The sequence below is a fragment of the Saccopteryx bilineata genome, chromosome 1 (genome assembly GCF_036850765.1).
Source record: "Saccopteryx bilineata isolate mSacBil1 chromosome 1, mSacBil1_pri_phased_curated, whole genome shotgun sequence".
NCBI classification, from domain to species: domain Eukaryota; kingdom Metazoa; phylum Chordata; class Mammalia; order Chiroptera; family Emballonuridae; genus Saccopteryx; species Saccopteryx bilineata.
In genome coordinates, this window is record NC_089490.1 from 399,530,330 (window position 1) to 399,554,522 (window position 24,193).

General features: G+C 56.8%; 2 protein-coding genes across 7 annotated transcripts; both read right to left on the bottom strand.

The window, feature by feature from the left end:
- Positions 1-1,419: 1,419 nt before the first annotated feature.
- On the bottom strand, positions 1,420-14,591 carry MAP4K2 (mitogen-activated protein kinase kinase kinase kinase 2). Of its 4 annotated transcripts, none has more exons than XM_066251955.1 (32): positions 14,399-14,591; positions 14,216-14,273; positions 13,942-14,032; positions 13,791-13,855; positions 13,500-13,555; positions 13,128-13,175; positions 12,999-13,041; positions 12,567-12,615; positions 12,332-12,463; positions 12,192-12,254; positions 11,756-11,837; positions 11,558-11,665; positions 11,070-11,148; positions 10,832-10,890; positions 9,818-9,858; positions 9,695-9,733; positions 9,572-9,605; positions 9,267-9,372; positions 9,099-9,187; positions 8,978-9,019; positions 8,815-8,899; positions 8,628-8,707; positions 8,483-8,543; positions 8,275-8,392; positions 3,862-3,920; positions 3,663-3,781; positions 3,404-3,581; positions 2,671-2,739; positions 2,505-2,591; positions 2,184-2,254; positions 2,025-2,080; positions 1,420-1,923 (listed from the first exon to the last, which is right to left on the bottom strand). In XM_066251955.1, the coding sequence occupies exons 1-32, from the start codon at positions 14,492-14,494 to the stop codon at positions 1,836-1,838; spliced, it is 2,451 nt and encodes an 816-aa protein (XP_066108052.1). In that variant the 5' UTR covers positions 14,495-14,591; the 3' UTR covers positions 1,420-1,835. The 4 variants fall into 4 exon arrangements, with proteins under 4 accessions (XP_066108052.1, XP_066108051.1, XP_066108050.1 ...); XM_066251954.1 differs by having other exon boundaries at positions 3,678-3,781; positions 12,543-12,615; XM_066251953.1 differs by having other exon boundaries at positions 12,543-12,615.
- A 282-nt stretch (positions 14,592-14,873) lies between these two features.
- Positions 14,874-21,463, bottom strand: MEN1 (menin 1). Of its 3 annotated transcripts, none has more exons than XM_066251959.1 (10): positions 21,318-21,463; positions 20,468-20,928; positions 19,118-19,326; positions 18,786-18,914; positions 18,455-18,495; positions 18,293-18,380; positions 17,522-17,658; positions 16,956-17,091; positions 16,333-16,497; positions 14,874-16,129 (listed from the first exon to the last, which is right to left on the bottom strand). In XM_066251959.1, the coding sequence occupies exons 2-10, from the start codon at positions 20,910-20,912 to the stop codon at positions 15,647-15,649; spliced, it is 1,833 nt and encodes a 610-aa protein (XP_066108056.1). In that variant the 5' UTR covers positions 20,913-20,928; positions 21,318-21,463; the 3' UTR covers positions 14,874-15,646. The 3 variants fall into 3 exon arrangements, with proteins under 3 accessions (XP_066108056.1, XP_066108054.1, XP_066108057.1); XM_066251957.1 differs by having other exon boundaries at positions 21,330-21,456; XM_066251960.1 differs by having other exon boundaries at positions 21,227-21,370.
- Between the last annotated feature and the right edge of the window lie 2,730 nt (positions 21,464-24,193).

Sequence of the window (24,193 nt, forward strand, 5' to 3'; positions counted from 1 at the left end):
CATCTGGTTTGAGCGAGGCTCACCAGCTTGGACCCAAGGTCGCTGGCTCCAGCAAGGGGTTGCTCAGCCTGCTGAAGGCCCGCGGTCAAGGCACATGTGAGAAAGCAATCAATGAACAACTAAGGTGTTGCAACGTGCAATGAAAAACTAATGATTGATGCTTCTCATCTCTCTCTGTTACTGTCTGTCTGTCCCTGTCTATCCCTCTCTCTGACTCACTCTCTGTCTCTGTAAAAAATAAATAAAATAAAATAAAAAATAAAATTTTTTTTTAAATATAAAACATTCTCGCTTGACCAGGTGGTGGCGCAGTAGATAGAGCATCAGACTGGGATGCAGAGGACTCGGGTTCGAGACCCCGAGGTCGCCAGCTTGAGCGCGGGCTCATCTGGTTTGAGCAAAAAGCCCACCAGCTTGAACCCAAGATCGCTGACTCCAGCAAGGGGTTACTCGGTCTGCTGAAGGCCCGTGGTCAAGGCACATATGAGAAAGCAATCAATGAACAACTAAGGTGTTGCAATGCGCAATGAAAAACTAATGATTGATGCTTCTCATCTCTCTTCCTATCAATCCCTCTCTGACTCACTCTCTGTCTCTGTAAAAAAAAAAAAAAAAAAAAAAAAAAAAATATATATATATATATATATATATATATATATATATATATATATATAAAAAACATTCTCATGTATTACAATCCATTCATTTCCTACAGCTCATGAGCTCATGTTCATGGTTGCTGGTGGCTGGAGCCAATCACAGCTGTCCTCCGGGACAACAGCAAATTTTATTGGATAATGCATAACATACACGAGTTGTTGTATGGCTCTCATGGAATTACATTTTAAAATATGTGGCGTTCATGGTTCTCTCAGCCAAAAAGGTGCCTGACCCCTGGTCTAGCCTGATGATGGTGCCTGCATTCACCAGGCCTGGCCTGACTGAGCACACTAATACTTAGGCCGCAGATAGGAGGCAGCCCCATGCCTGGGCTGGAAATACAAGTATAGCAGGCTGTCTCCATAGCCTCCTGGGGCTGGATGCAGTAGCCCTTGGCTGGTCCTCCCGGACCCTGGCTGCCTGGTGAGATCCTGTATAGGGCAGGGCCGCCCTGGATGAGAGTCCTTTTGTTCAGAAGCCTCCCATCTGCCTGACTCCTTGGCCACACTGCAAAGCTGAGGGCTCATCCCGAGCAAGGGAACCCAGAAAGACGGGCCCTAAGGTGCCTTCTGGGAACACTGGCCTCCCCCACCACTGCTGCCTGCTGCCTGGCGCCCGCGAGGCCACCACAGCACTGGTGGCCTGCCCTGCATGGTGCATGCCCAGTGCCAGTGCTGCACAAAGATGTGGAGGGACCAGGGAGGAGGAAGGGAACAGGGCAGTGGGCTCAGATTCCCCAACCCAGAAGGACCAATGGAATAAAATCAAACAAGCTTTAATAACAATATAGTTCTCTCTTTTAAATATTATGTCCCCAGGACAGGGTTCAGGGGCAGGCTCTTGGCAGGAAGAGTGGAAAGGAAATGTGGTACAAAATGGAATGGATTACCCAGGGCCTGCCCCCACCCTACCAGGGCCTTTGCCACAGGACACAGGGACCCAGGCTGCCCAAAAGGGAGGGGGAGGTGACAGCAGCTTCCTCTGGTCCAGTTATTACAGGAATCTAGAGTGCCCTTCCCTCCACAGCCCCCAAACTTCTCAGGATTATTTCTGCCCTTTGGCCCCCCAGTGCCTGGGCTCCACTGATCTGGGAGGGAGGGCCCTTCTGCCTAAAATGGACTGCAGCTAAGGCAGGGGGGTGGGTGGGGGAGTGTCACTAGCTAGGCCCGGACTGCTCAGTAACTGCTCTGATGTCCCGTGAGAATGTAGAGATTGCTGTGAGCCCCAGGGTTGTCAGTGGGAATGCTCTCAAGGATGATGTCTCTGGAGGAGAGAGAAGCAAAGGTAAGCAAGACAGGAAGACACTGGTCCATCCATCTGGCCTCCGGGGCAGCTGAAAGGGAGGCCAGGGCAACATGTCCTACCTGTGGGCCCCAAGTACTCGGAAGACCCTCGTCTCATCTGTGATCTCTTGGGTCACCTAGGAAGAAAAGAGACACTGAGGCCACCCCAGCAGGTCCTCTCCTAAGAGGTAGGCGGAGACAAGTAGGCGGAGGGCAGCCAGGTTCCTGAGTCCCACTCACCTCGTTGGTGTCCAGGCTGCGGCCTTGCATTCCGTGGCTCCAGAAGGCCAGCACACTGTCCTGCAGACACACTAGAAGGGACCAGGCTGCTGTCAGCCCTGTGCCGGCCTGGAGGATGTCAGGTTTCCCAGCTAGGCCCCAGACACAGGTCAGGGCCACAGCGGTCCTCACAGTCCACAGGTGGCCAGGATGGCTCTTAAGAGAGGCTAGGGATCTGACTCCCAATCCTGCTGTCAGCCACAAGGCCCTGGCCCACAGCACAGGCCCCAGGCCCCGGATGCTCCCACCCCCCTCTAGCCGGCCTCTGTCTGGCTCACTCACCTACAGTCTCAATGGGGAAGTCAAAGGTCAGCACGGGAGCCAGTGTAGTTGTTGGCTCGCCCAGCAGGTTGACAATCCGTACACAGCCTGCACAGGGAGAGGGCTGCTGGGTGAGGATGGACTGGCACCCTCTGCTTCCTGAAGCCTTAACCCCAGGGACACTCACGGTCAAAGCAGACGAGGACTGTGTCTCTGTCTACCTGGATCACCTGCTGGGCCGAGCCTGGGAGCCCCTCTGAAGGCAGAGAAGGGAGACGTGAGCCACCAGCCCTGCTGTGGCCCCAGGGAGGACACGAGATATGTATGCTGCATTCAGCCCCTGGCCACAGTGCAGTTCATTCTCACAAGCCTGGCAGGGTCAGGATCTCCTTGCACAGCCAGGGAGCTGAGGCAGAGAGGCCCCAGGACCCTCCTGCAGGCTCACAGGGAGCAGCGATGAGCTCTGGGGCGCTGAGGGAGGGCAGGGGCTCTGGAGTCTGGGGGACCAGGCTTTGGGACTCAGGCACTGTGTGTTGGTTTCTTCATCTACAACACAGCATGATGATGCCAAGGCGGCAGGGCTGTCGTGAGGAGTAAGAATGAATCCTGTGCATCAGAACCCTGGTTCAGGGCCTGGGGCAGAGCAGGATCTTGGTTCAGTGCACCTGTCTGCTCCTTTACCCACTGCCCCCACTCCGCTCCCATGAGCTCTCCAATCCCCAGAGCCCTGTTTCCTTGCTCAGACGGGCAGCCTCTGCAGCCCGCCTTGCCCAGTCTGGCTCAGCCCCTGCAGTATTGCTCAGCTTTTTCATAGGCGCCGAGCCCTTTGGTCTAATAAAATCTTACGGGAGGTTGGGAGCTCAAGGCCCCCAATGTTTCTGTGGACACACACATACATGGCAGTCCAGCCTCCTGCTTACCAGGTGGTATGAGGACATCAGGTGTCAGGCCAGCCTCCAGGGGCAGGACATGGAACAGGACACGGCAGTCAGGCCCCTCTGGGCCCTCAGCGCCCACACACACCTGTGGTAGCTCCTTCCCATCCAGGACCAGTGGCTCCAGCATCCCTGCTGGGCTGGGCAAGGGGCTGGAGAAGTTCTGGGGGCAGCAGGGGTGCTCAGGTCTTCGTTTCTTCCCCCACACCCCCTGCCGCCCACAGGAGGGCCCCCTTGGCCTCACCCTGCCAGCCCACACCTTCAGCAGCAGGAACTTCTGTAGTGGCTCGTACCACTGCAGCAGGAGCAGGCTGCTGGGCAGGGCGGCCAGCAGGAAGGTACTGCCTGTGTAGGGGTTCCGCACTGCAAGAGAGGCCGGCAGTGGGCACCGGGCTGGGCCTGCGCCAGCACCCCGCCATGGTCCCGTCCAGCCCAGCTCTTACCCACACGACACTGCAGGCAGCCTTTGGTGTCAGGAATCTTGGTGGACAGGGCAAAGCGCCTGTAGGGGTGACAACCAGGGCATTCATTGCAGGAGCCATGCATGGATGAGACCCCTGCAGGGCCCTAAGAGGTCAGTATTATCATCTCCGCCTCACAGGTAAGAGACAGGCTCAGAGAGGCAAAGCAACTTGCTGTGTTAACACAGGTGTGAAGAGCATGGGATCTGAAGCTAGTCTTGCGGCTCCAGCACCCACTTCAGCAGCCTGGAGTCTCTGTCCAGTCCAAGGGTTTGGATCTCAGGATGACCTCTAACTGTGTGATTCTGGGCAAGTCACTTAACCTCTCCATGCCTCAATTTCCTCATCAGTAGAATGGGCCACCCACCTTGTGGAGTCGCAGTAAGGATTAAATTAATTACTACAGCGGGAGCCTGGCACATCACAAGAGCATGGCAGCAGGGAAGGCGGGGTGCCCGGCGCTGAGGCAGGCTGCAGCTCCACTAAGCAGCAGAGTGCTCACAGCCCATCCCTGCCCCACATGGCCTGTGTCAGGGATGGGCAAACAGGCCCAGAGATTAAGACTTGCAGGAAAGCCTGACTAGATGGTGGCACAGTGGATAGAGCATCAACCTGGAACGCTGAGGACTCAGGTTCAAAACCCCGAAGTCTCTGGCTTGAGCACAGGGCTGTCGGCTTGAGCGTGGGATAGTAGACATGACCCCATGGTCGCTGACTTGAGCCCAAAGGTCACTGGCTTGAGCACAAGGTCGCTGGCTTGAGCAAGGGGGTCACTGGCTTAGCTGGAGCCCCCGGGTCAAGGTACATATGAGAAAGCAATCAATGAACAAATGAAAGTGCCACAACTATGAGTTGATGCTTCTCATCTCTCTCCCTTCCTGTGTCTGTCTCTATCTTGCTTAAAAAAAAAAAAAAAAAAAAGACTTGCAGGAAAAGGCAAATAGCCTGCCCCCAGCCGTGTCAGATGAGCCTACAGCTATGTGCAGCCAATGGCTGGCTCACCTTGGTGCCTGGCAAGTAGGGTCCTTGCCGTGATTACTGGTTGTCCCCCAAACTCCCAGGGGACTTTCTGAGCCTGTTTCTTCCACTGGGACACAGCTACATGTCAGCAGTCCTGCGTCCTCCTCCCAGTAACACAAGTCCTCTGCCAGGGTGTGAGGCCTGCCGAGGAAGCCAACACCTGCCTGCCTGCCTATCTGTCTGTCTTTCTCTCTGCGCCCTGTCCTCGCTCTTCTCTCTCCCCTTGCTTCTCCCACTCTCTCTCTAAACTGGCCTTCAACAGATTTTGTATTTATTTTATTTTTTTCTCCAAACAATTCTGATTCCGGCCCTGGCCAGTTGGCTCAGTGGTAGAGCGTCGGCTTGGCATGCAGAAGTCCCGGGTTCGATTCCCGGCCAGGGCACACAGGAGAAGCGCCCATCTGCTTCTCCACCCTACCCCCTCTCCTTCCTCTCTGTCTCTCTCTTCCCCTCCCGCAGCGAGGCTCCATTGGAGCAAAGATGGCCCGGGCACTGGGGATGGCTCCTTGGCCTCTGCCCCAGGCGCTGGAGTGGCTCTGGTCACAACAGAGCGATGCCCCGGAGGGGCAGAGCATCGCCCCCTGGTGGGCAGAGCGTTGCCCCCCCTGGTGGGTGTGCCAGGTGGATCCCGGTCGGGTGCATGCGGGAGTCTGTCTGACTGTCTCTCCCCGTTTCCAGCTTCAGAAAAATACCAAAAAAAAAACCAACAAAAAAACCCCCAATTCTGATTCTCTGTTCTTTACATTTGAAGTGGACACTGTGACTGCATGATTTTCCAAACACACACCCAAAAGCTGCCTGTGACCCGTTGGGACTCTGATGGGCCCATTTCCTGTCATCTTGGGCCAAAGCATAGACTAGCTTAGGACTGAGCTCAGGAACCCAAGGTCGGGGGTCACAGATCTGGTCCTCAAGTGAGCACACTGTGGGAAGAGCATCTCACCAGCCGGTACGGCCACTGGCCTGGACCCCTGCCCAGCCCACGGGCTTCTATCACCCACCTGGTCATAACAACATCCAAGCCCACATTCCAGCCACCCCCCTCAGGACTCCGCCTCACCCAGACAACAGCAGAGAAAGGTCCCACTTGTGTATCGCAAACTCAATACCACGACACTGAGTTCTCCACCCACAGCTGATGACAGCTCCATCCTTCCCGCGGCCGAGGCCAGAGACCTTGGAGTCATCCTTGACTCCTCTTTCTCTTCCATCCACCAACTGTCAGGAAATCCTGTTGGTTCAGCTTTCAAAATAAAACCGGACTTCGGCCATATTTTACTTCCTTCACTGCTACCCTGTTCCAAGCCACCATCACTGCTCATCTGATTCTTTCAACAGCCTCCTGACAGGCCTCCTGCTTCCACCCTCACCCTGTCTAGCTTGTTCTCAACACAGAGCCAGAGTGCTCCCATAAAAGCCTCGGTCCCCGCTTGTCTCCCGCAGGGGCCCTCAGGCTGCTCCACATCAACGCAGAAGGCCACATGGTGGCCAATGGGCCCTCCCGCCTCCTCCTTCACATCATCTGCTGACCCACCCCAGCCTCCTCACAGAACCTCTAACAGGCTGGGCCTGCTCTTGCCACGGGGCCTTTACACTGATGTCCCCTCCCCCTGGGGTGGCCCTCCCCCAGACAGCCATGAGGTTTGCTCCATCACCTCCTCCAAGTCTGTGCCCAAACATCAGTCTCGGTGAGGTCCGTCCCGACCACCCTTTCTGTTTGAAACCACAATCCACGCCGCACGCCCCGGCCCGCCTGCGCCTGCTCTCCACCCAGCACTTCCCCTCCATGCGTCACCACAGACAGACTCCTTTTCCATGCTGACTCTCTGTCTCTCTCAACGAGCAAGTCCGGAGTACACATGGGTCCCTTAGTTCATGGGTGGGTTCCACGCCCCTAGCCCACTGCTGGAGCAGATGAAGCTCTGAATGACTGAGGGACTCTCTACCTCGGATGTCCCCTGGGCACCCCACAAAGCACGTGACACAAGCTGCTCCTCTGGAGGCCTCCCAGCCCCTGCCTTCCCTCACACTCTTTCTGACCCATCCCCAAATCCTGTCAACCCACTTCCTCAGTATTGCTGGGGTCTCTCCTGTTCCCACTGTCCTGGGACGCTGTCCCTTATCCCCATTGTCTTGGGGCCAACTATGCTGGCCTCCTCCCCAGGTACCCTCAGCCTCGCTGCAATTCATTCTCCTTCCCACTGTCACCGGAGCCTGCCAGCACACGCCCTGTCTTCATCAGCCTAGCCGGCCCCCTCTCCCCACCCACGCACCGGGGGTGCATGCGAGCTAGGCCTGCCCCACCTCCCCACCCCGCTCCTCATCCCTGGCCCGGTGACTGACTCAGGGCTGAGCACGGACCTAAGCTAGGCTAATAAAAACTGGCTCCCAAATCAGAGACAGAGAGAGAGACAGAGACAGAGAGAGAATTGGCCCTCAGACATTTGTGGGAATTACTTGGAAATAGAGGTTCTGGTCCCACAAGGACCAGTGAATGTTGAGCTGGGCCTGTGGGCACTCAGCAGCTGACCGCCACGCCTATGTGACAATGAAGGTGACAAAAGGAAAACCGAGCCATGAGCTGCAAAAAGATTCCCGATGCCATTCACGCCTGGATCCAGCTGGGCCTGAAGCTAACCCTACTCCTGGACTTTCAGCTACATGAGCTATTCAATTCCCTTCTGTCCCTAAGCCAGGGAGTCGAATCACTGGCAACAGGAAGAATCCAGATGGCCACACAGAAGGGTCCTTCTAAAATGCTCGCAGTGCTGCTGCCAGTTCAATGTAGCCCAGATCCTGGGCCCCAGAAGCTGCGCCTTGCTAGCTGAGCAGCTCTCTCTCTGGCCATGCCGCCCTCCTGGCCCAGGCCAAACCCCTTTTACCCCCATCACCGAACTGCATTCACACCTGCTTTCCTTCTGCTAGGAAGGCTGTTCCTAACTCCTCTGCCTGGAAGACCCCTATGCAAACTCCATGAGTTTACCCACTCTCTCGGAGGCCTCCCCGCCCCTCCCAGCAATCCCTCCAGCCCAGCTCAGCGCCAGCTGCTGCCTGTCAAAGACTGACCATTTGATTCGCCATCTCCAAGCCCAGCACACAGCGGATACCAAAGGCTCAGTAAATGTTTGCCCCACATCCTAAGAACAATTTGCAGAGCACTTTCACATCCACTGCCGCCTTCTTGCTTCCCAACAGGCCTGGGGGCAGGGGGAGGGGAGGCCCTAACGGCATTGACAGGTGAGCCTCAGACTGCAACACGTCTAAGATTTACTGTCCCAGTGACCAGCAAGGCCAGAGTCCAACTGCGGTTCTGCCCTTCTGCCTCCCCCCTGCCCCCCTTTCCCCTGCACATCCAGCTCCCCCAGGGTCCCCAACCTGGGGACGATGCGCTGCGTGAGGCGGTTGGTGGGGATGGAGAGGGGCACTTGCTGCTGTAGCCGCCGCTGCTCAAACAGGCCTGGGAGGTCATGCGCCCAGATGTGCGTGGATTTCCCTGCCAAGGAGGGAGAGAGGGGGCTCAGAGAGCGCTGGAGGGCAGGATGGGGCCCTGCCTGCCCCACCCCCTGACTGCTCCAATAGGTACCTGAGAGTGACAGCAGCACGTTGTTCACGCAGTAGAGCCAGGCACAGCGGGGTGAAATCAGCTGCAGACCACAGAGGGACAGAGGGACAGGCGGTCAGCCCCCAGCCCCCAAGGCCCTCTGCCCTCCCCAGCCAGCCGGGCTCACCTTCTCCAGTGTATCCTCATGCAGTTCATGCAGGTTGAGGGTGTAGATGCCTTCCTCGGCCCCCACCACCAGGAACTGATCTGCGGATTTGGGCATGGGGTCAGAGGTCAGTCACGCATCCTGGCCCAAGCTGGAGATTCCCAGGCTCCCGCTTCCTCCTTGCTCCCCCCCCCCCCGCCCCGCCTACCCCGGGTGACAGGATGAATCCATGTGACAGCAGCGTGGATCCGCAGGGGGCAGCCGTTGAAGACCTTAGAGAAGCAGGCACCCATCTGGGGGAGGCAGGAGGTTGGTAAGGAGGCACAGAAGCAGCAGGCAGCGGGTTGCCAGGTGGCGGGGCACACACTTACATGCACTTTGGGGGTCGGGGGGAGCCCATGGCAACACGATCTCTGCAAGGGAAGGGAGGAGTCAGGGCCGATGTGGAAACCCGGCCTTCCATTTCCCCAGTCCCTCTGCAGCACCCCTCACCTCAGGATCCTCCTGGTGCTTCATGGTGGCCCAGGCGGTGGGGAGAAGCGGGGGGCTGTCAGGGCCTGAGAGAGGCTGCGGTGGGGTTCCTGCAGGCACAAACCCAGTGTCAATTCCAGCCCAACCCCTACCCTGAGCCTACCTCCTGGTCCCAAGCCTGGGACTCACCTGGGGGGCTGGATAGAGAGTCCTCAGCTGCAGGATCCTGGGGGGATGGCCCCAAGAATGGGGCCCGCTTGATGGTTCCCATGGCATCGTCTGCAGAGTCCAGCTCCTGGCAGGAGGGTCGGGGGCTCAGCCCAGCTGTGAGCAGGTCACCCCGCTCCCTGGTCCCAGCCCAGCTGTGAGCAGGTCACCCCGCTCCCTGGTCCCAGCCCAGCTGTGAGCAGGTCACCCCACAGCCTGGTCCCAGCCCACTCGCACCCTCCAGCACCCTCCCCCACTCGCGGCTCGTGCTTCCCTCCAGTCCACACCTGGAGTTCCAGGGCTGGTCGGATGGTCAGGCTCCTATGGTGGGCAAGTCAGAGGGAAACGAGGCATGAGCTGTGAGCGCCCCAGCCCCGCTGTCCCGCGCCTCCTCCAGGCCAAGCCCTCACCTTTCCTCCAGGGCCTCCTGGACCGACTGCAGCAGGCTCCTGGGCAGGACGGGGCAGGGGTCGGAGCTCAGCCTTCACCGCGCCCCCCAGCCCTCCCCTGTGGCCTCCCTCTCCCTCACTCACCCACTCAGCTCCTTTCCCAGCAGCGTCCACTCTTCTTCCCACTGTAGGGAGACCGAGTCAGAAAGATGGGGAGAGACAGACAGAGACAGAAACACCATGTGAGAGAGTGTACAAGAGGCTGCAGGAGAGAAAGACAGACAGATGGGAAGTGAGACAGTAACCGGCAAGCGACTTGAGAGAGAGAGGAAGACGACGAGGCAAAAATTGTGAGAGAGACTGACCAGGCAGTGGCACAGTGGATAGAGCGTCGGACTGGGATGTGGAAGACCCAGGTTCGAGACCCCAAGGTCACCAGCTTGAGCGCGGGCTCATCTGGTTTGAGCAAAGCTCACCAGCTTGAACCCAAGGTCGCTGGCTCCAGCAAGGGGTTACTCGGTCTGCTGAAGGCCCGCGGTCAAGGCACATATGAGAAAGCAATCAATGAACAACTAAGGTGTTGCAACGCGCAATGAAAAACTAATGATTGAGAAACCTAAAAATAAAACTTTCTCCACCAAAAAAAAGAAAAAAAAGAGAAAAACTAATGATTGATGCTTCTTATCTCTCTCCGTTCCTGTCTGTCTGTCCCTGTCTATCCCTCTCTCTGACTCACTCTCTGTCTCTGTAAAAAAAAAAAAAAAAAAAATTGTGAGAGAGACACGGCAGAGGAGATGAGAGAGCGAGAGAGCAAGGCTGAGAGAGACCGAGACTGTGGGGTGACAGAGGCTGACAATGAGAGACGGTGAGACAGCCAGTGACGCAGAGATCGAGGCAGAGAGAAATGTGCTGCACGGGGTGGGGTGGGGCTCGGGTCTGTGACAGGCCCACTTTTTAGAAAGGTGTCGTTACCCTGCCACCTTCCAGATGGACTTGGCCCAGGAAGGAGCCCCCAGCCTTCCCGGCCCTGGGTGGGGACAAGCCTGCTTGGACACCTTTCCCAGGCTCAGAGGCCAGTGCTTCAAAGACCCTGATTTGAGATGCTTGACCCTAGCCCACCCCCGCACACCGCCCTTCCCATGCAGCCAGTCCCCTCACCGGCTCGTTTAGGGGGTCCGTTTCCTTCCTGCGTGGGGCACCAAATTTCACCTGGTGAACTGGGGGCCCAGTGTACAGAGGTTAGGAGGGATGAAGACTCAGGACTCATCCTCACTCACACCAGATCCATACACACAGTCCCCAAAATAAAACCACACACCAATCACAGCCCCGCACCAAACCCATACACTCAGCCTCCCACCAAATCCACACATGCACACACCCTGCACCGACTCACACTGGATCTCTGAGGGGGTCCTCTCGGCCTGGCCATGCTGACCCCGGGAGTGAATGGTATCTGGAAACATGTCATAAGTCTAAGAAAGAACACAAACAATGGACAGACACTCAGCGCGCACCTCATGCCACATCCACTGCGTTTTACACAAGTCGACGTGTTTTGTTTTCACAACCCTGAGATTATTGTGAGATTAAATGGCACCCTCATTTCACAAATGAGAAAAGCAGCATACAGGGGCAGGTTGCTGGCCAAAGACCACAGAGAAAGCAGAAGATAGCTAAATGAGAGTCACAGTCGGCCTGGGTCAAGGGCAGGAGTCTATCAAGGGGCAATACAGGGAGGAAGATTGCTAATGGGTGGCTCACCTGGAGAGAGGCTCCCTGTGCTGGAAATATTCAGGTTAAAGGAACCTCGACCTATATTACCTTTGCATTCCCTACAACCAGCCCAGGCCAAGACCCGATTCCCCAGCTCCGCTCACTGACCTCCAGATCACAGTCGTCTGGGGAGAGGGTGCCCAGGTGGGGGTCACTGGCCTTGTCCAACAGCTGTGTGAGGAGAGCCCGCGGGAGCTGCTGCATTGTAAATGGGTGCTGGCGAATTGAAGAGGGCCAGTTGGTCCCTGGCCCTCAGGCCCCTTGCTTCCAAGTATCGGGCCTCCTGCCCCACCCCTTGCCTCCCACCTGTAGAAGCTTCTCTGCTGTTGGCCTCTTCTTGGGATTCTTGGTCAAGGCCAGCTTAAGGAAGTGGTGGAAATTCTGGGTCCTAGTGAGCACAAGAGTCCCCAACCCCCAGACCCAGGTTAGCCCTCATGCAGGGTGTCCCGCCACCTGCCCCTGCCACCACTCCAAAGGAGTCTGCTGGGCCTGCCCAGGAAGGAGCCAGCTGAGGCTATTGCAACATGGAGGCTCCTCCATCAACAACCATCTGCTCTGCTTCCCTGTGCACACCAGTCCCGGTCCCAGAGGTGGGGGCGGGGGCAGGCCCCACCCACAGATGGTCAGCAGGATACCAGAGGTCAAGGCTCTTGGGGCTGCACCAGGGAGTTGGCAGACAGCTCCTTTATCCCCATGAGGACTGGATGAAAGGGGGGCCCCAGCAAGGGACATGGGCTCTCACCAGCGAGTTTTGTCCCTCAGCTTGGGTGGCTGGAAGCTGCTCTTGGACATGAGCATCAAGGCCCTATGGAGAGCAACAGGTCAGGAGCTGAGGGTCAGCAGGGCCCCAGGGGTCAGGCAAGGGGCAAGTGATCAGCTGACCTCATCGGGTGCAGGTGGAACAGAGGGGGCTGCAGCTCGCCCAGCTCAATAGCAGTGATGCCCAAGGCCCAGATGTCACACAGCTCGTTGTAGCCACCTTTGCGCTCCACCGCAGCCACCTCTGGGGCCATCCTGGAGGCAGGGTCACAGATAGGATAGCCAGGTGCCCGACCTGTGGCCTCTGCCCCTTCAGCCCAACGTGCAGCCTCACCAGTATGGGGTCCCAATGAAAGACCTTCTCTTAGCCACAGACGCCGTCAGCTCTCCTGACACCCCAAAGTCAGCTGCACAGAGAGACAGCAACTAGTACCCGCCCTCTGGCTGCCACGCCCCACCCACCTCTGGGGCTCAGGCTCAGGATGCACCTGGCAGAGCTCAGACAGCAGGCGGCCACGCTCAGATACAACTGCCAAGACCAGGTCCCCCTGCCGGGAAGGGTCAGCCACCTTCTATCTCTGACCAAGTGCCAGGTCCCATGTCAGACTACATACAGACCCAACCCCACTCAACTTCCAGTTGGAAGGGAGGACTCTTCCACTTTTCTCAATAAGGAAATCGAGGCCTGAGCTGTAAAGGGACTTGCCCAAGGACGCCCAGCACTGGAACGTAGAATCTAAGACTCCAGGAGCTCCCACAGAACCCTCAGCCTGTGTCCCCGGGAACTGACCCAGCTTGACATCTCCTTGGAGGGTGAGGAGAAGATTGGCTCCCTGCAGAAATGGAGGAGAGAGAATTGCCTCTGGTGCTCCTGAGAGCCTCCTCCCCCCTCCCCCAAAGCCTGAGGATGGACCCCTACCTTGATATCTCTGTGGATCTTCCCCTGAGAATGCAAGTGATACAGCCCCTGGGGACAAAGAGGAGTCCCTGAGAGCAGCTACACAGCACCATCCCACCTCTCCTGAAACCCCTGAGGACTGGGCCCCCACCCACCAGGGGCCTCCCCCACCCAAGCCGCTTCCTCCTCCCCTCTCCCCAAACAGGAAGTAACTGAGCCAGGAGGGAAATGGGCTGCTTCCGGCAACAGGGCTGGGGCCCCTTCTCCCAGGACACACAGCCCCTCAGGCCAGGCCTGCCTGAGGCACTCCACCCCCCACATACTGGCCGGCAGGGCTTCCTGCCCACAGTTCCCGGGGATTGAGGGTATGAGCAGCCTAATGGGCCTAACTACCTTCAGAGCCTCTCTGCAGACGTAGGCAATCTGCAGTTCCTCCAGAGGTCCAGTGGCTGAAATGGAAGGGTGAGGGCTGGCATAGGTGTCTGGGGGATATGTTGACCCCCCCCCAGGCCACCCTAGGTCAAGGGAGCAGAAGGTAGTCTGGGGTACAGGGCTCAGAGAAGGAAAGGTCACACAGCCAGTAAGGAATAGACTTGAGCCCAAGCTCTCCCCTACTGCCACATGTTGGGATAGAGGGTGAGAAGAAGGCTGTGGCCCTTTGGGACCTGGACTCCTGACCCTCACCATGGTAAATCTCCTGCAGGGACCCTCCTCCACAGAACTCCATGCAGATCCACAAGCGATCATTCCTGGGGGGACACAGAGGTCGGGTGGGCACGTGGCAGGGCCTCACGGGGGCTCCCAGAGGGGGGACAGGGGGATAAAGCAGCCTCACCTGAGATAGCTGCCAATGTAGGCCACCACATTGGGGTGGTGACACTCACGCAGGATGGTGATCTCCTGCTGGAGGGAGCTGATGTCGTCTCCTGGGGAGCACAGGGCATCATGGCAGGGCAGAGGGTTCACCCTAACTCAGTGCCCTCATCTGCAAATGGGCAGAGTGCTACCTCCCTCCAGGCCAGACAGATGCCAAAGAACAGCAGCTCACCCCGTACCGCAAGGCTCTCTGCCCTCCCTCCAGCGCAGAGGCCTTGGCCTCGGGCCCTCACCTGGGTCTAGCTTGACTATCTTGACCGCGGCCAGTTCGGACGTGACCGTGTCGCGGGCCTACAGGGTCACAGCGGGAGAAGGGGAGTGGGGAGAGGGGCGGGGCTAGGGGCTGGACCCCGCGGCAGGGCGCGGAGCCGGCACCCTCCTTGCTGCTCTCCCGCCCGTCCAGCCTCCCGGCGCACCTTGTAGACGTCGCCATAGGTCCCGGCCCCCACGCGCTGCAGCAGCTCGAAGCGGTCCCGCGGATCCTGCAGCGACACGTCCCGCAGCAGCGCCATTGCCCGGCGCCGGGCGGGCCGGCGGGCGGGCGTACGCGAGTTGCGAAGCCGGAGCCGGAGCCGGAGCCGGAGCCGGCGCGGGGCTGCGCGGGGCGGGGCGGGGCAGGCGCCGGTGGCTCGGAGGCCGCGGGGGCGGGGCCGGGGCCTAGGGCGGGGCCAGGCCGGGGATGCCCCACCACCGGGACGGGTGGAGGCGCCCGCGGGACAGGCCCTCGGCCGGGAGGGGATGTCCCGAAGCACCGCGGAGCCGACCGGACCGAGCTCTTCAGCCAGCTACTGGCACCCTTGGTCCTACAGGTGACGAGCCCGAAAGCAGACGGGAGAGCGCTCCCCCCCCCGCACCCCCCCAAATTTCCAGATGAAAGAGACATGTACTTTTTTTTACAAAATGTATTCATCTTCCTCGGAACTAAAAAATAAATCTATGTACAAAACAGAGGTCAGACTCCCCTCACCCACTCGCAAACCCGTCGATTTCCTCCGGCGTCCCCCGAGACGGGATGGACCCAGGAGAGGTTCCCAGAGGGTCGGGAGAGGTCTACTCTGATCTGGAGCCAGTTGGTCAGGAAGAGGGCGGAGCTCAGGATTCACACAGGCCGGGGGCGGAGTTTCGTGTCCCGAACTCGTGGGATAGGAAAGGGAGGAAGCTAGAATTTCCAAATTTCTCAAATTGAAGGGAAGCGCCCCTTCAATTCTTTGGAGTCGGGGGCATGGATTCCCCAGGGATGGAATTCTGAAGTGCGGAAATGTTCTCCGAGCGGGGTCCCAGGTTCCGGGGCTGTAGGCGGGACCTGCGCGTTTAGGTTTAGGGTGGCACTGCACCCCCACAGGCTGAGGGCGACCTGGCGCGACACTGCTCAGGCCTACGGATGGAGCCTCGGTTCTGAGGTGGGGCCCGAGTTTCCCGTCGTTGGACTTTTAACGATTGGTGATGGGGCCCAGGGTGAGGTTTCAATTGGCCAGCTGGAATGCTCGGGGGATCTAGATTCCAATGAGAGCGCTAGGGTAGAATCCAGGACCTACCCGAGCCTAGATTCCGGTAGGGGTGGGGCCCGAAGGCCGGGCCTGGGCTCGCGGGGGGGGGGCCTGGGGTGGAGCCTCCATAGAGACTAAGGGTCGGCTCCCAGCGGGTGATACGAGTCCCAGCGTAGCTCAGAGGCCCTTGCGCTGCCGCTTAAGGAAGGAAAGAGTGTAGTCGCTGGGTGTAGACACCTTTTGCTTCTTCATCTGCACTTGTGACTGCGCGGTGAGCTGCAGCTTGATGGCGCTTGAGTTGATCTTGGTGGCCACCAGCAGCTCCTTCATGCCCTTCATCTTCTCGCTCTGGAAAGTGAGCACTGGTCCCTCTGGTGGTGGCGACACGGCTGGCGCGGGCGCTGGAGCCACACTGCCGCATTCAGGGGCACGGGCAGTGCTCGGGATCGTCCCTGGGGGTTTCCGGGGGTTTCCTGGCACCACGCCCTGCCCTGCGCCCGAGCCCTTGTCCAGCGCAGGCTTCTTGGGCGGCGGTGGCTCCTCGGGTTTGGACTCCCGCCGCGGACCTCGCCGCCGGCCTTCCCGGACTTCCTCGCCCCAGGGCTCCTCTGCCTCAGCTGCCTCTGACTCACGGCTCACTATTCGTACCTTCTGCCGCACCTGGGCCAGACAGGTAGAGCAAGCTGAAGGAAAGGTTGCAACCTAATGGCCGGACCCAGCCTCAACCATCATATTGGGGCCTCAGTCTTCCATGCACCCAGAAGGGATAAACAGATCCCCTTCACAGCCACAAAGACTCCAGCTCCACTTTAGCTGCTGCCACCACCTGTCCTCCTCAGTCCCTCTGTGCAGCTGCCCCTCACCTGTCCTTCAAAACGGCCTAGGGACTGCACAAGGAAGGTGGCCCAGCCCACATGCAGCACCGGCGTGGGGCTACCCTCTTCCCATTTGCAGATGCCATCATAGAACCGCAGCAGATGGGCGAAGCACTCTGGGTCCTGGAGGGCAGACCCCTGGCTCTGGGCACCCTGGGCAACAGGGAAAGGACACAGATCAGAACCCCTTACTCACCCCTTATCAGAGGGCACAAGCCAGGCCCCTCATCTAGCAAAGAGCTTTGGCCCTGGAAGAGGCGAGCATAGGGGGAGGGAAATCTTAGGACCTCCTTCCTTATCCAGGACTCCAAGAAAAGGGAGAACGTTCCCTCACCTCCACCCCACCCCTCAACTGAATAAGGAGCCCTGGCCATGAAGAGATGGGCTTTACCCCATTTACCTGAAGGAACAAGGTAGAATCCCCCATAATACCCTCAGCTCCCTCAAACCCTCACCCAGACCTGGGTGGGCTACTGATGAACAGAAGAGCTCTGGGTGCTGGACCACCTTCCTCATGCAGCACCCAGTTGTGAGCAGCAGGCCCCACATCCTGTGACTGGGAGCCCTGATCAGGTGGGAAGGCAGACACAGAAAGAGCCCTAGCCCTTCACCTGCGTCTGCTCCCCCGGCCGCTCCTCGCCAGCCTCCAGGAGGCTAGCTGCCTCCTTCAGCAGGTTGGGAATGACATCGTTGGCGACTTCAAAGAATTCCTTGTAGATCTCCTCATCCTCCCGGCAGTAGTTGTAGCTGTGAGAGCAGTAGGGCACTGTGGGGCCTCAGCCATGGTGGGTACCCCCAGGGACCTGGTGGGGGATGGAGCCCAGGTTTCTTTTCCTGGATCATCTAGGGACCAGTTGAGTGGTTGGGGTCCTCACTCCGAAATGATGGTGTCTGTATCAGCCCAGAGCAAGAGTGAGGAGGGGGCATGGGGCAGGAGGTACAGGCTTTACTGCTGGAAAGATGGTAGTTGGCAATTAGGAGAAGAGGGGAGGGAGGGAAAGGCATGAGGCCTTCATCAGGGGTCCCTACCTCCTGGGTGATGGGTACCCTGGCTACCTAGGAACCTGAGGAAGGGGTGGGGCTTGGGACCCAGGCCTCACTCCTAGATAAGGATAATTAGAAGTTGGGTGGGAGGGGAAGAAAGGATGGGCTAAGGCCCTAGTGGGGGGATCCTCACTCCTGGATGACAGTGGCTGTGTCGGCCCAGGCCTGCAGGGCTTCGCGCACATTGCGGTTGCGACAGTGGTAGCCAGCTAGGTACATGTAGGGGTAGATGTGCTCATCCCGGTAGTAAGTCTTGGCTGAGGCAATGCCCTGGGGATAGAGCAGAGGGGCCTCAGGGAGGCAGCCCCAGCTGCACCATTTGGCACAAATGTCCGATCAGATCACATCCAGAAGGCAAATAGGCAAGATCGCAGAGTCCCATCTCCAATCCCACCTCTAACCCCTACCATTTCCTCTACCAGGTCTGCAGAACTGCTTGCTGAGACCTGGGCCAGAATGCAGAGGGTGGGGAGCGCCCACAGAACAAGGCCTAGGGAAGAGAAGAGGCCCATCCTACAAGCTCAGGGCACATCCCTTTCTCAGGCTTTCCCACACACTCCTACACAAACACAAAGCTTTCCAAGCCCAGCCCAATGTCCTTCTACCCCCATCCCCACCAAGTTAACATCCCCTCTCAGTGCTCACACAGTTGACCTCTGTTATACTCCAGGAAGGACAATGAGAAGCAGCAGAGAAAGCAGGGCTGAGGGAACAAATCCAGGCCCTGTCACTCCCAAAACGCCCCTCAGACAGTGCTGAATATGTACATGGTAAATACAAAATGGGTGAGAGTCCCCAATACACACAACGTTCTTCTCTCACCTGCCCCCTCCCAGTTCCCAGGTGGAAAGGAACCCCAGCCACTGTTGCAGTTCCCTTCTGTACCCTCCTGAGATGTCCCCACCTTGTGGTAGAGGGTGAGTGGGTCTGGCCGGCCAGGAGTGGGCTCCAGCTCCTCCAGATCTGCCAGGTTCCCCAGTGCCATGGGGTACCTGGGAAAAGGTCATGAGTCCAGGCTGCCATCCAGCCCCCCGAAAGCCCAGCCTGGCCACTTCTCCATACTGACCTTTCCAGATGTCCCAGGTCATAGAGCAGCCAGAGCAGCTTCTAGAAGCCAAAAGAGAGATGTATAAGCTGGGGGGGAGAGGGGGAAGAAGTCCTCACTCTACCAGGTAGAAGTGGGATCCAAAACTCACAGGGACCTCCCACCAGGTGGGAAGGGACCGAGTTTAGGAACCAGACCCTAGCCAGAGGTAAAGCCCTTTCATGTCTCAACACCCTTCTCCCAAGAGCCCTGGGAAAGGCCAGGCCAGTAATTGTTAACCATGTTGCAAAAGGGGAAGCTGAGGTTCAGGGAGGAAAGTGCCCCTGCCCAGGGTCCCACAGGTACACCTCACCTGCTGCAGCTGCAGCAGTTCCAGGGAGTCGGTGTGCAGGTCAATGGAAGGGTTGATAGCACACACCATAAATGCCACCTCCATCTTGCGGTCACAGCGCATGTACGATCCTTTTAGGTACAGCCAGCTCTTGGGAGAGGACAAGACCAGATGTCTCATAACGGCCTACCTGTGCCTGCTCCGAGGATGACAACCAGGAACAGGGCCCTTCTGCATCCCCTTCCTGACATATATGTGTAGTGATAGGAAGAGGGGAGTGTGGCCCAGGAAAGCATAGCCCCTTGGGTGGGTTGGGCTAGGAGTATGAAGGGAGCAGGGGGAGGGGGCAATACCCGCTCAGCCACGCCCGCATTGACAGTCTGGCCCCTTCGGTCTTCATTGCCCTTGCCATGCCAGGTGACCTCAGCTGTCTGTTCTCCATTGGGCCCAAACACAACCCAGGCATGGTCCTCAGACAGGGCCAGGTGGACATCCCGGAGACCCAGAGCCTGGCAGGCCCCCACCACAGCAAAGGCCACACCAGAGCTGTCTAGTTTGGTGCCTGTGGAAAGGGGAGGTAGTGAAAGAGGGTTCTCCGAGCTCTGGCCTGGAGGAAGGGGCTAGGTAGTGGTGGGCCATGTTCCCTACCACCCTCACCTCCAAGCCTGTGTCCAAACCTCACTCCATCACCCTTCTATCCCCTCCTCCTCCATGTTCAAAACCTCTCCCTCCCACTTACATCCCCTATCAACAACAGACCTTCGTGTATCTTCCTAGTTCCACTCAGCCTTTGACCCTGTCCCTTTCATTCTCTTCAATCATGTTATACGTTTATGTTAATTTAAGAATTTCCTCAATTTATTGTGCCTATCAGGTTATAACAGAGTGGGCAAAAATAGGACCTATAACCAACTTTTTTTTTCACACTCCCACTGGCAAATATTCCTAATTTATCTCTGCACTCTTTTCCTGCTAAGCTCAGAAGCGGCCTCAGATTCCTTCCCAAAATGGCGGCACTCCAGGATGTGATTGCTGGTCAGCTGGGCTTGGAGCAAAGAAATATCTTTGCAAGCTGAGCCTTAAGCCATCACTAGAGGCGAAGGCCCTGGTCTGTTCAATTTCAAAACGTTTTCATAGACCCTGGCCGGGTGGTACAATGAATAAAGTGTCAACCTGGCATGCCAAAGGACACAGGTGTGACCCCCAGTCAGGACATGTATGAGAAGCAATGAATGCACAACTAAATGGAACTAAAGGAAACAGTGAGTTAGTTGATGCTGATGCTTCGCTCTCTCTCCCTCTCAAATCAATGTAAAAATAATAAAGTTATTTTTTTTCATATACCTCATTTAATTATCTAAAATGTAGCCGGGTTTTGGCTCCTCACCCCTCAAATCTGCAGGTGCCCTCTGTGCCTCATGCTGGGCTGCAGAACTCCTATAGCTCAATGGCAGAGATGGGGGCACTGAGGGGGCAAGGGGTGGTTAATGGATTTGGAGCCCAGTGACTGGGGTTTGGTCCCAGCCTTGTCATTCTGTGTGACTCTGGCACATCACTGTCCCTCTCTGGGCTTGTTTCTCTAACTGCAAAGGGGGTGGGGGAGTAACACCTGCCCCACCTCACAACCATGCGTTGTGAAGAGGTGGGCCAAGGTTATCAGGTGGGACAGGCTTCTCGCCCCCTGGCATCTGTGGGGCTCCAACCTGTGATGAAACTGAAGAGGGACTGGATGTGGGCCCGATCCTTGAAGTAGGAGCGACTGAGGCTGTTCCAGATGACATCTGAGACCTTCTTCACCAGCTCCCGGCTGGAGACGCCCCCTTCTCGAGGGTATAGAGATAGATCAACAGCACCTCGGATCTGAGCGGTGAAGCGGGCATAGAGCGCAGCGATGATGGATAGGTCAGCAACCGGGAAGTAGGTGAGTCCGCCGGGAGGGTCTGGCGCGGGGCTGGGCTGGAAGGTGAGCTCGGGCACGTTGGTGGGGATGACGCGGTTGACAGCTAGGAAATGCTCCACGAAGCCCAGTACCAAGGATAGGAGCACCAGGTCTGGCTCCTCTCGGCCCAGCTCCGCTGCGAACAGGCGCACCACGTCGTCGATGGAGCGCAGCGGGAACAGCGTCTTCTGGGCGGCCTTCAGCCCCATGGCGGCGGGCCTCGGCCTGCAGGCGAGCCAGGAGAGGGAGAGTCGGGCGGCACGGCCCCGGAGCCCCCTCCCAAGCTCCTCTAAGGTTCCAATCCCCACCCTCACCCCCCAAAAAGCACAATAACTGCTGCTTCCCCGCCCCCTTCACCCCCCCGTTCATCTGCTTTTGCGTCGATGAGACCCCCCGCCTCAGCGGAGGCTGTAGGGCCTCCTCGTTGCCCACAACCCCAAGAGCACCGGCCCCGATGGGGGTGCGCCCCTAAAGCCCCCCTGAGGACCGCCAACGACCGCCCGCTCCCTCTTTACGACCGTACCCCCGGGCCCCTAGAGTCTGTCCGGAAAGCACCCTCTGGACAAGCCCCCCAAATCCTAAGAGGAGTCCTGGCCTCGGTCCCCCGCGCCCACCTCCGCGCTTACATCCCACACAAGGCACCGCGGCGCCCGCCGCCTGGAGCCTGCTGGGAAATGGAGTTCCGCCCCCTTGGGCCGCACTGCCTGCCGGGAAATGGAATCCGGGCCCTCTACTACCCGGACCTTCTACTACCCCTGCAGGGCCTTAAAATGGTGGCCAGCGGCGCCAGTCCCCTGTGGCTTCTGGGAGTGGTAGTCGCTGCTCTGGGAGCCTCAGAGGTAGGTGAGGCGTGGAGGCCTCGCCACCTTTCTGAAATTCTCAGGGATTGGACATTGCATTTTACGCAACCAGGTAGGCGAGGAACCGCAGTGCGTTCTGGGAGATGTGGTCCGGGCAGGCACCCTCAGGCGGTCACTGCGCTTTTGTAGGTTATCACGTTTCCACGAGATGTGAGGTAACGGGTATTTTCAGATGCTGCCGGAGTGTAAATGTATTCAGCCACTTTAGTTGGACATTTTTCAATATCCATTAACTCATAAATGTGCCTACTCAATGTCTAGCAATTCTCCAGTTCTGCCCATGAGAAAAATCGAACGTATTCAGAGAGCAAGAACCATTGTAATGATTTGTAATAGTGCAAGAGTTAAAAGAATAAAGTAGCTCTCTATGTCCTAAAATGGCTCTTTAGGACACATTGTTGAAGGAAGAAAGCAAAACAATAAGTTTGATAGGATAGTATTTATATTCACATTTTTAAACTTCAAAACAGGACTAAATGTTTATAAAGTTGTTCATTCCCTTATTCATTCAACAAACAGGTTTTTGGTGCCTACAGTGGCCCATGTACTCAGTTCTAGGCACTGGATATGCAGCAGTGAATAAAACAGATCAAATTTCTGCCCTCTGTGGTTTTATTCCTCAAAATCCAGAAGCCTAGTCTAATGAGAAAACATCTGGCAAACCCAGACTGAGGGGACATTCAGTACAATACCTGCCCAGTACTCCTCAAAAGTGTTAAGGTCATGAGAGACAAGGAAAGACTGAGAAACTGTTGCAGATTAGAAGAAACTAAGGAGACAAGACAACTAAATGCAATGTGGTGGATTGAATCCTGAGACAGAAAAAAGACATTAATGGAAAAGCTGGTAAATAGAGTGCCCAGGGCTGAGGGGACTTCAGGGGTATGGACTTTTCAGTTTTATAACCAAATTAGTCAAGTCTCAGGCACCTCAGAGCCATACTTGTGAAATTCATTATTACTTTTTTTTAATTCAGAGAGAGGAAGGTGGAAAGAGGGGACACAGAAACATCTATCTGTTTCTATATGTGCTCTGGACAAGGATCGAATTAGCCACCTCTGCATTGCAGGACAATGCTCCAACCAATCGAGCCATTTAGCCAGAGTCCTACTTGTGAAATTCAAATAAAGTCTGTAATTTCATTCATAATGTTCATCAATTTTAAAATGGATTTTAGAGGGCCGTGGCCGGTTGGCTCTGTGGTGGAGCGTTGGCCGGTGTGTGGAGAGCCTGGGTTCGATTCCCGGTCAGGGCACACAGGAAGGGCACCCATCTGCTTCTCCACCCTTCCCTCTCTCCTTATCTCTCTCTTCCTCTCCCACAGCCAAGGCTCCATGGGAGCAAAATTGGCCCTGGGCGCTGAGGACGGCTCCAGGGCCTCCGCCTCAGGCGCTAGAATGGCTCTGGTTGCAGCAGAGCGATGATCCAGATGGGTTGAGCATCGCCCCCTGGTGGGCATGCCAGGAGGATCCTGGTCGGGTGCATGCAGAAGTCTGTCTGTCTGCTGCTCCCCACTTTTCACTTCGGAAAAATACAAAAAGAAATTTTTTTAAAAAAATTTTAGAGAGAGAGAGAGAGACATCGATTTGTTATTTACTTATTTATGCATTCATTTGTTGATTCTTGTATGTGCTCTGACCAAGGATCGAACCTTCAACCTTGGAATATGCACACAACGCTCTAACCAACTGAGCTACCTGGCCAGGACTTATCAGTTTTGACAAATGTACCGTGGTTTGTAAGATATTAAAATTAGAGAGCCAGGCCTGTGGTGGCACAGTGGATGGAGCACCGACCTGGAATGCTGAGGTTGCTGGTTCGGAACCCTGGGCTTGCCCCATCAAAGCACATACAACAAGCAACCAATGAACAACTAGAGTAAAGCAATTACTTCTTGCCCCCTTACCCTCTTCTCTCTGTAAAATCAGTAAATAAAATATTTTTTTTTAAATTAGGGGAAGCGGTGAAGAAATCACCAAGGACTGAGTTCTGGTGTGCTCCTTTGTGTAGAGGTCGGGAAACCAGGAGGAACCCGCAAAGGAGTGTGAGAGGGATTCACCAGAGAGATGGGGGGAATACCAGATGAGCATCTGGTGCAGAAGACGGAGCACCAAGGCAAAGGCCTGACTGATAGTGTCAGATGCCACTCACAGGCCAGCAAGCTGAGCAATGAGGATTGACTGTATTTAGGTCTGTGGGCCCTCCTGGTGGCCCCAGTAAGAGCAGTTTGGGGGAGGAAAGCCCAAAATTCCTGGGCTAAAGAAAAATGGGAGGAAAGAAATTAGAGACAGTAATAATATACAGTTCTGTCAAGGAGCTTTGCAGCAAAGGGAAGAAGAAAAAGAAGATGGAAGCAGGGGTGGGGGTGGGGCAGGGAGAAGGTAAAAGAAGGTTGTTGTAGCTGGGTTGTTGTTGTTTTTTTCTTAAGAGTTTATTGAGCCTGACCAGGCGGTTGCACAATGGATAGAGCGTTGGACTGGGATGCAGAGGATCCGGGTTCGAGACCCCGAGGTTGCCAGCTTGAGTGCAGGCTCATCTGGTTCGAGGGAAAGCCCACCAGCTTGAACCCAAGGTCGCTGGCTCCAGCAAGGGGTTACTCGGTCTGCTGAAGGCCCGCAGTCAAGGCAAAT

Bases quoted from the DNA above. Each gene is read 5' to 3' on its own strand.
- MAP4K2 (XM_066251953.1), bottom strand. From the start codon at position 14,494: ATGGCGCTGCTGCGGGACGTGTCGCTGCAGGATCCGCGGGACCGCTTC. The intron at 13,856-13,941 runs GTGAGGCTGCTT...GTGTCCCCCCAG, and splicing joins TACATTGGCAGCTATCTCAG to GAATGATCGCTTGTGGATCT. The intron at 10,891-11,069 runs GTGAGTCGGTGC...CTGGGCCCCCAG, and splicing joins GACCCCCTCAGAGATCCAGT to TTCACCAGGTGAAATTTGGT.
- MEN1 (XM_066251957.1), bottom strand. The intron at 18,915-19,117 runs GTATTGCCCCCT...TCCTCTCCCAAG, and splicing joins ATGCGGGCGTGGCTGAGCGG to AGCTGGCTGTACCTAAAAGG. The intron at 17,659-18,292 runs GTGGGGACATCT...CTCTATCCCCAG, and splicing joins CACTCACCCTCTACCACAAG to GGCATTGCCTCAGCCAAGAC.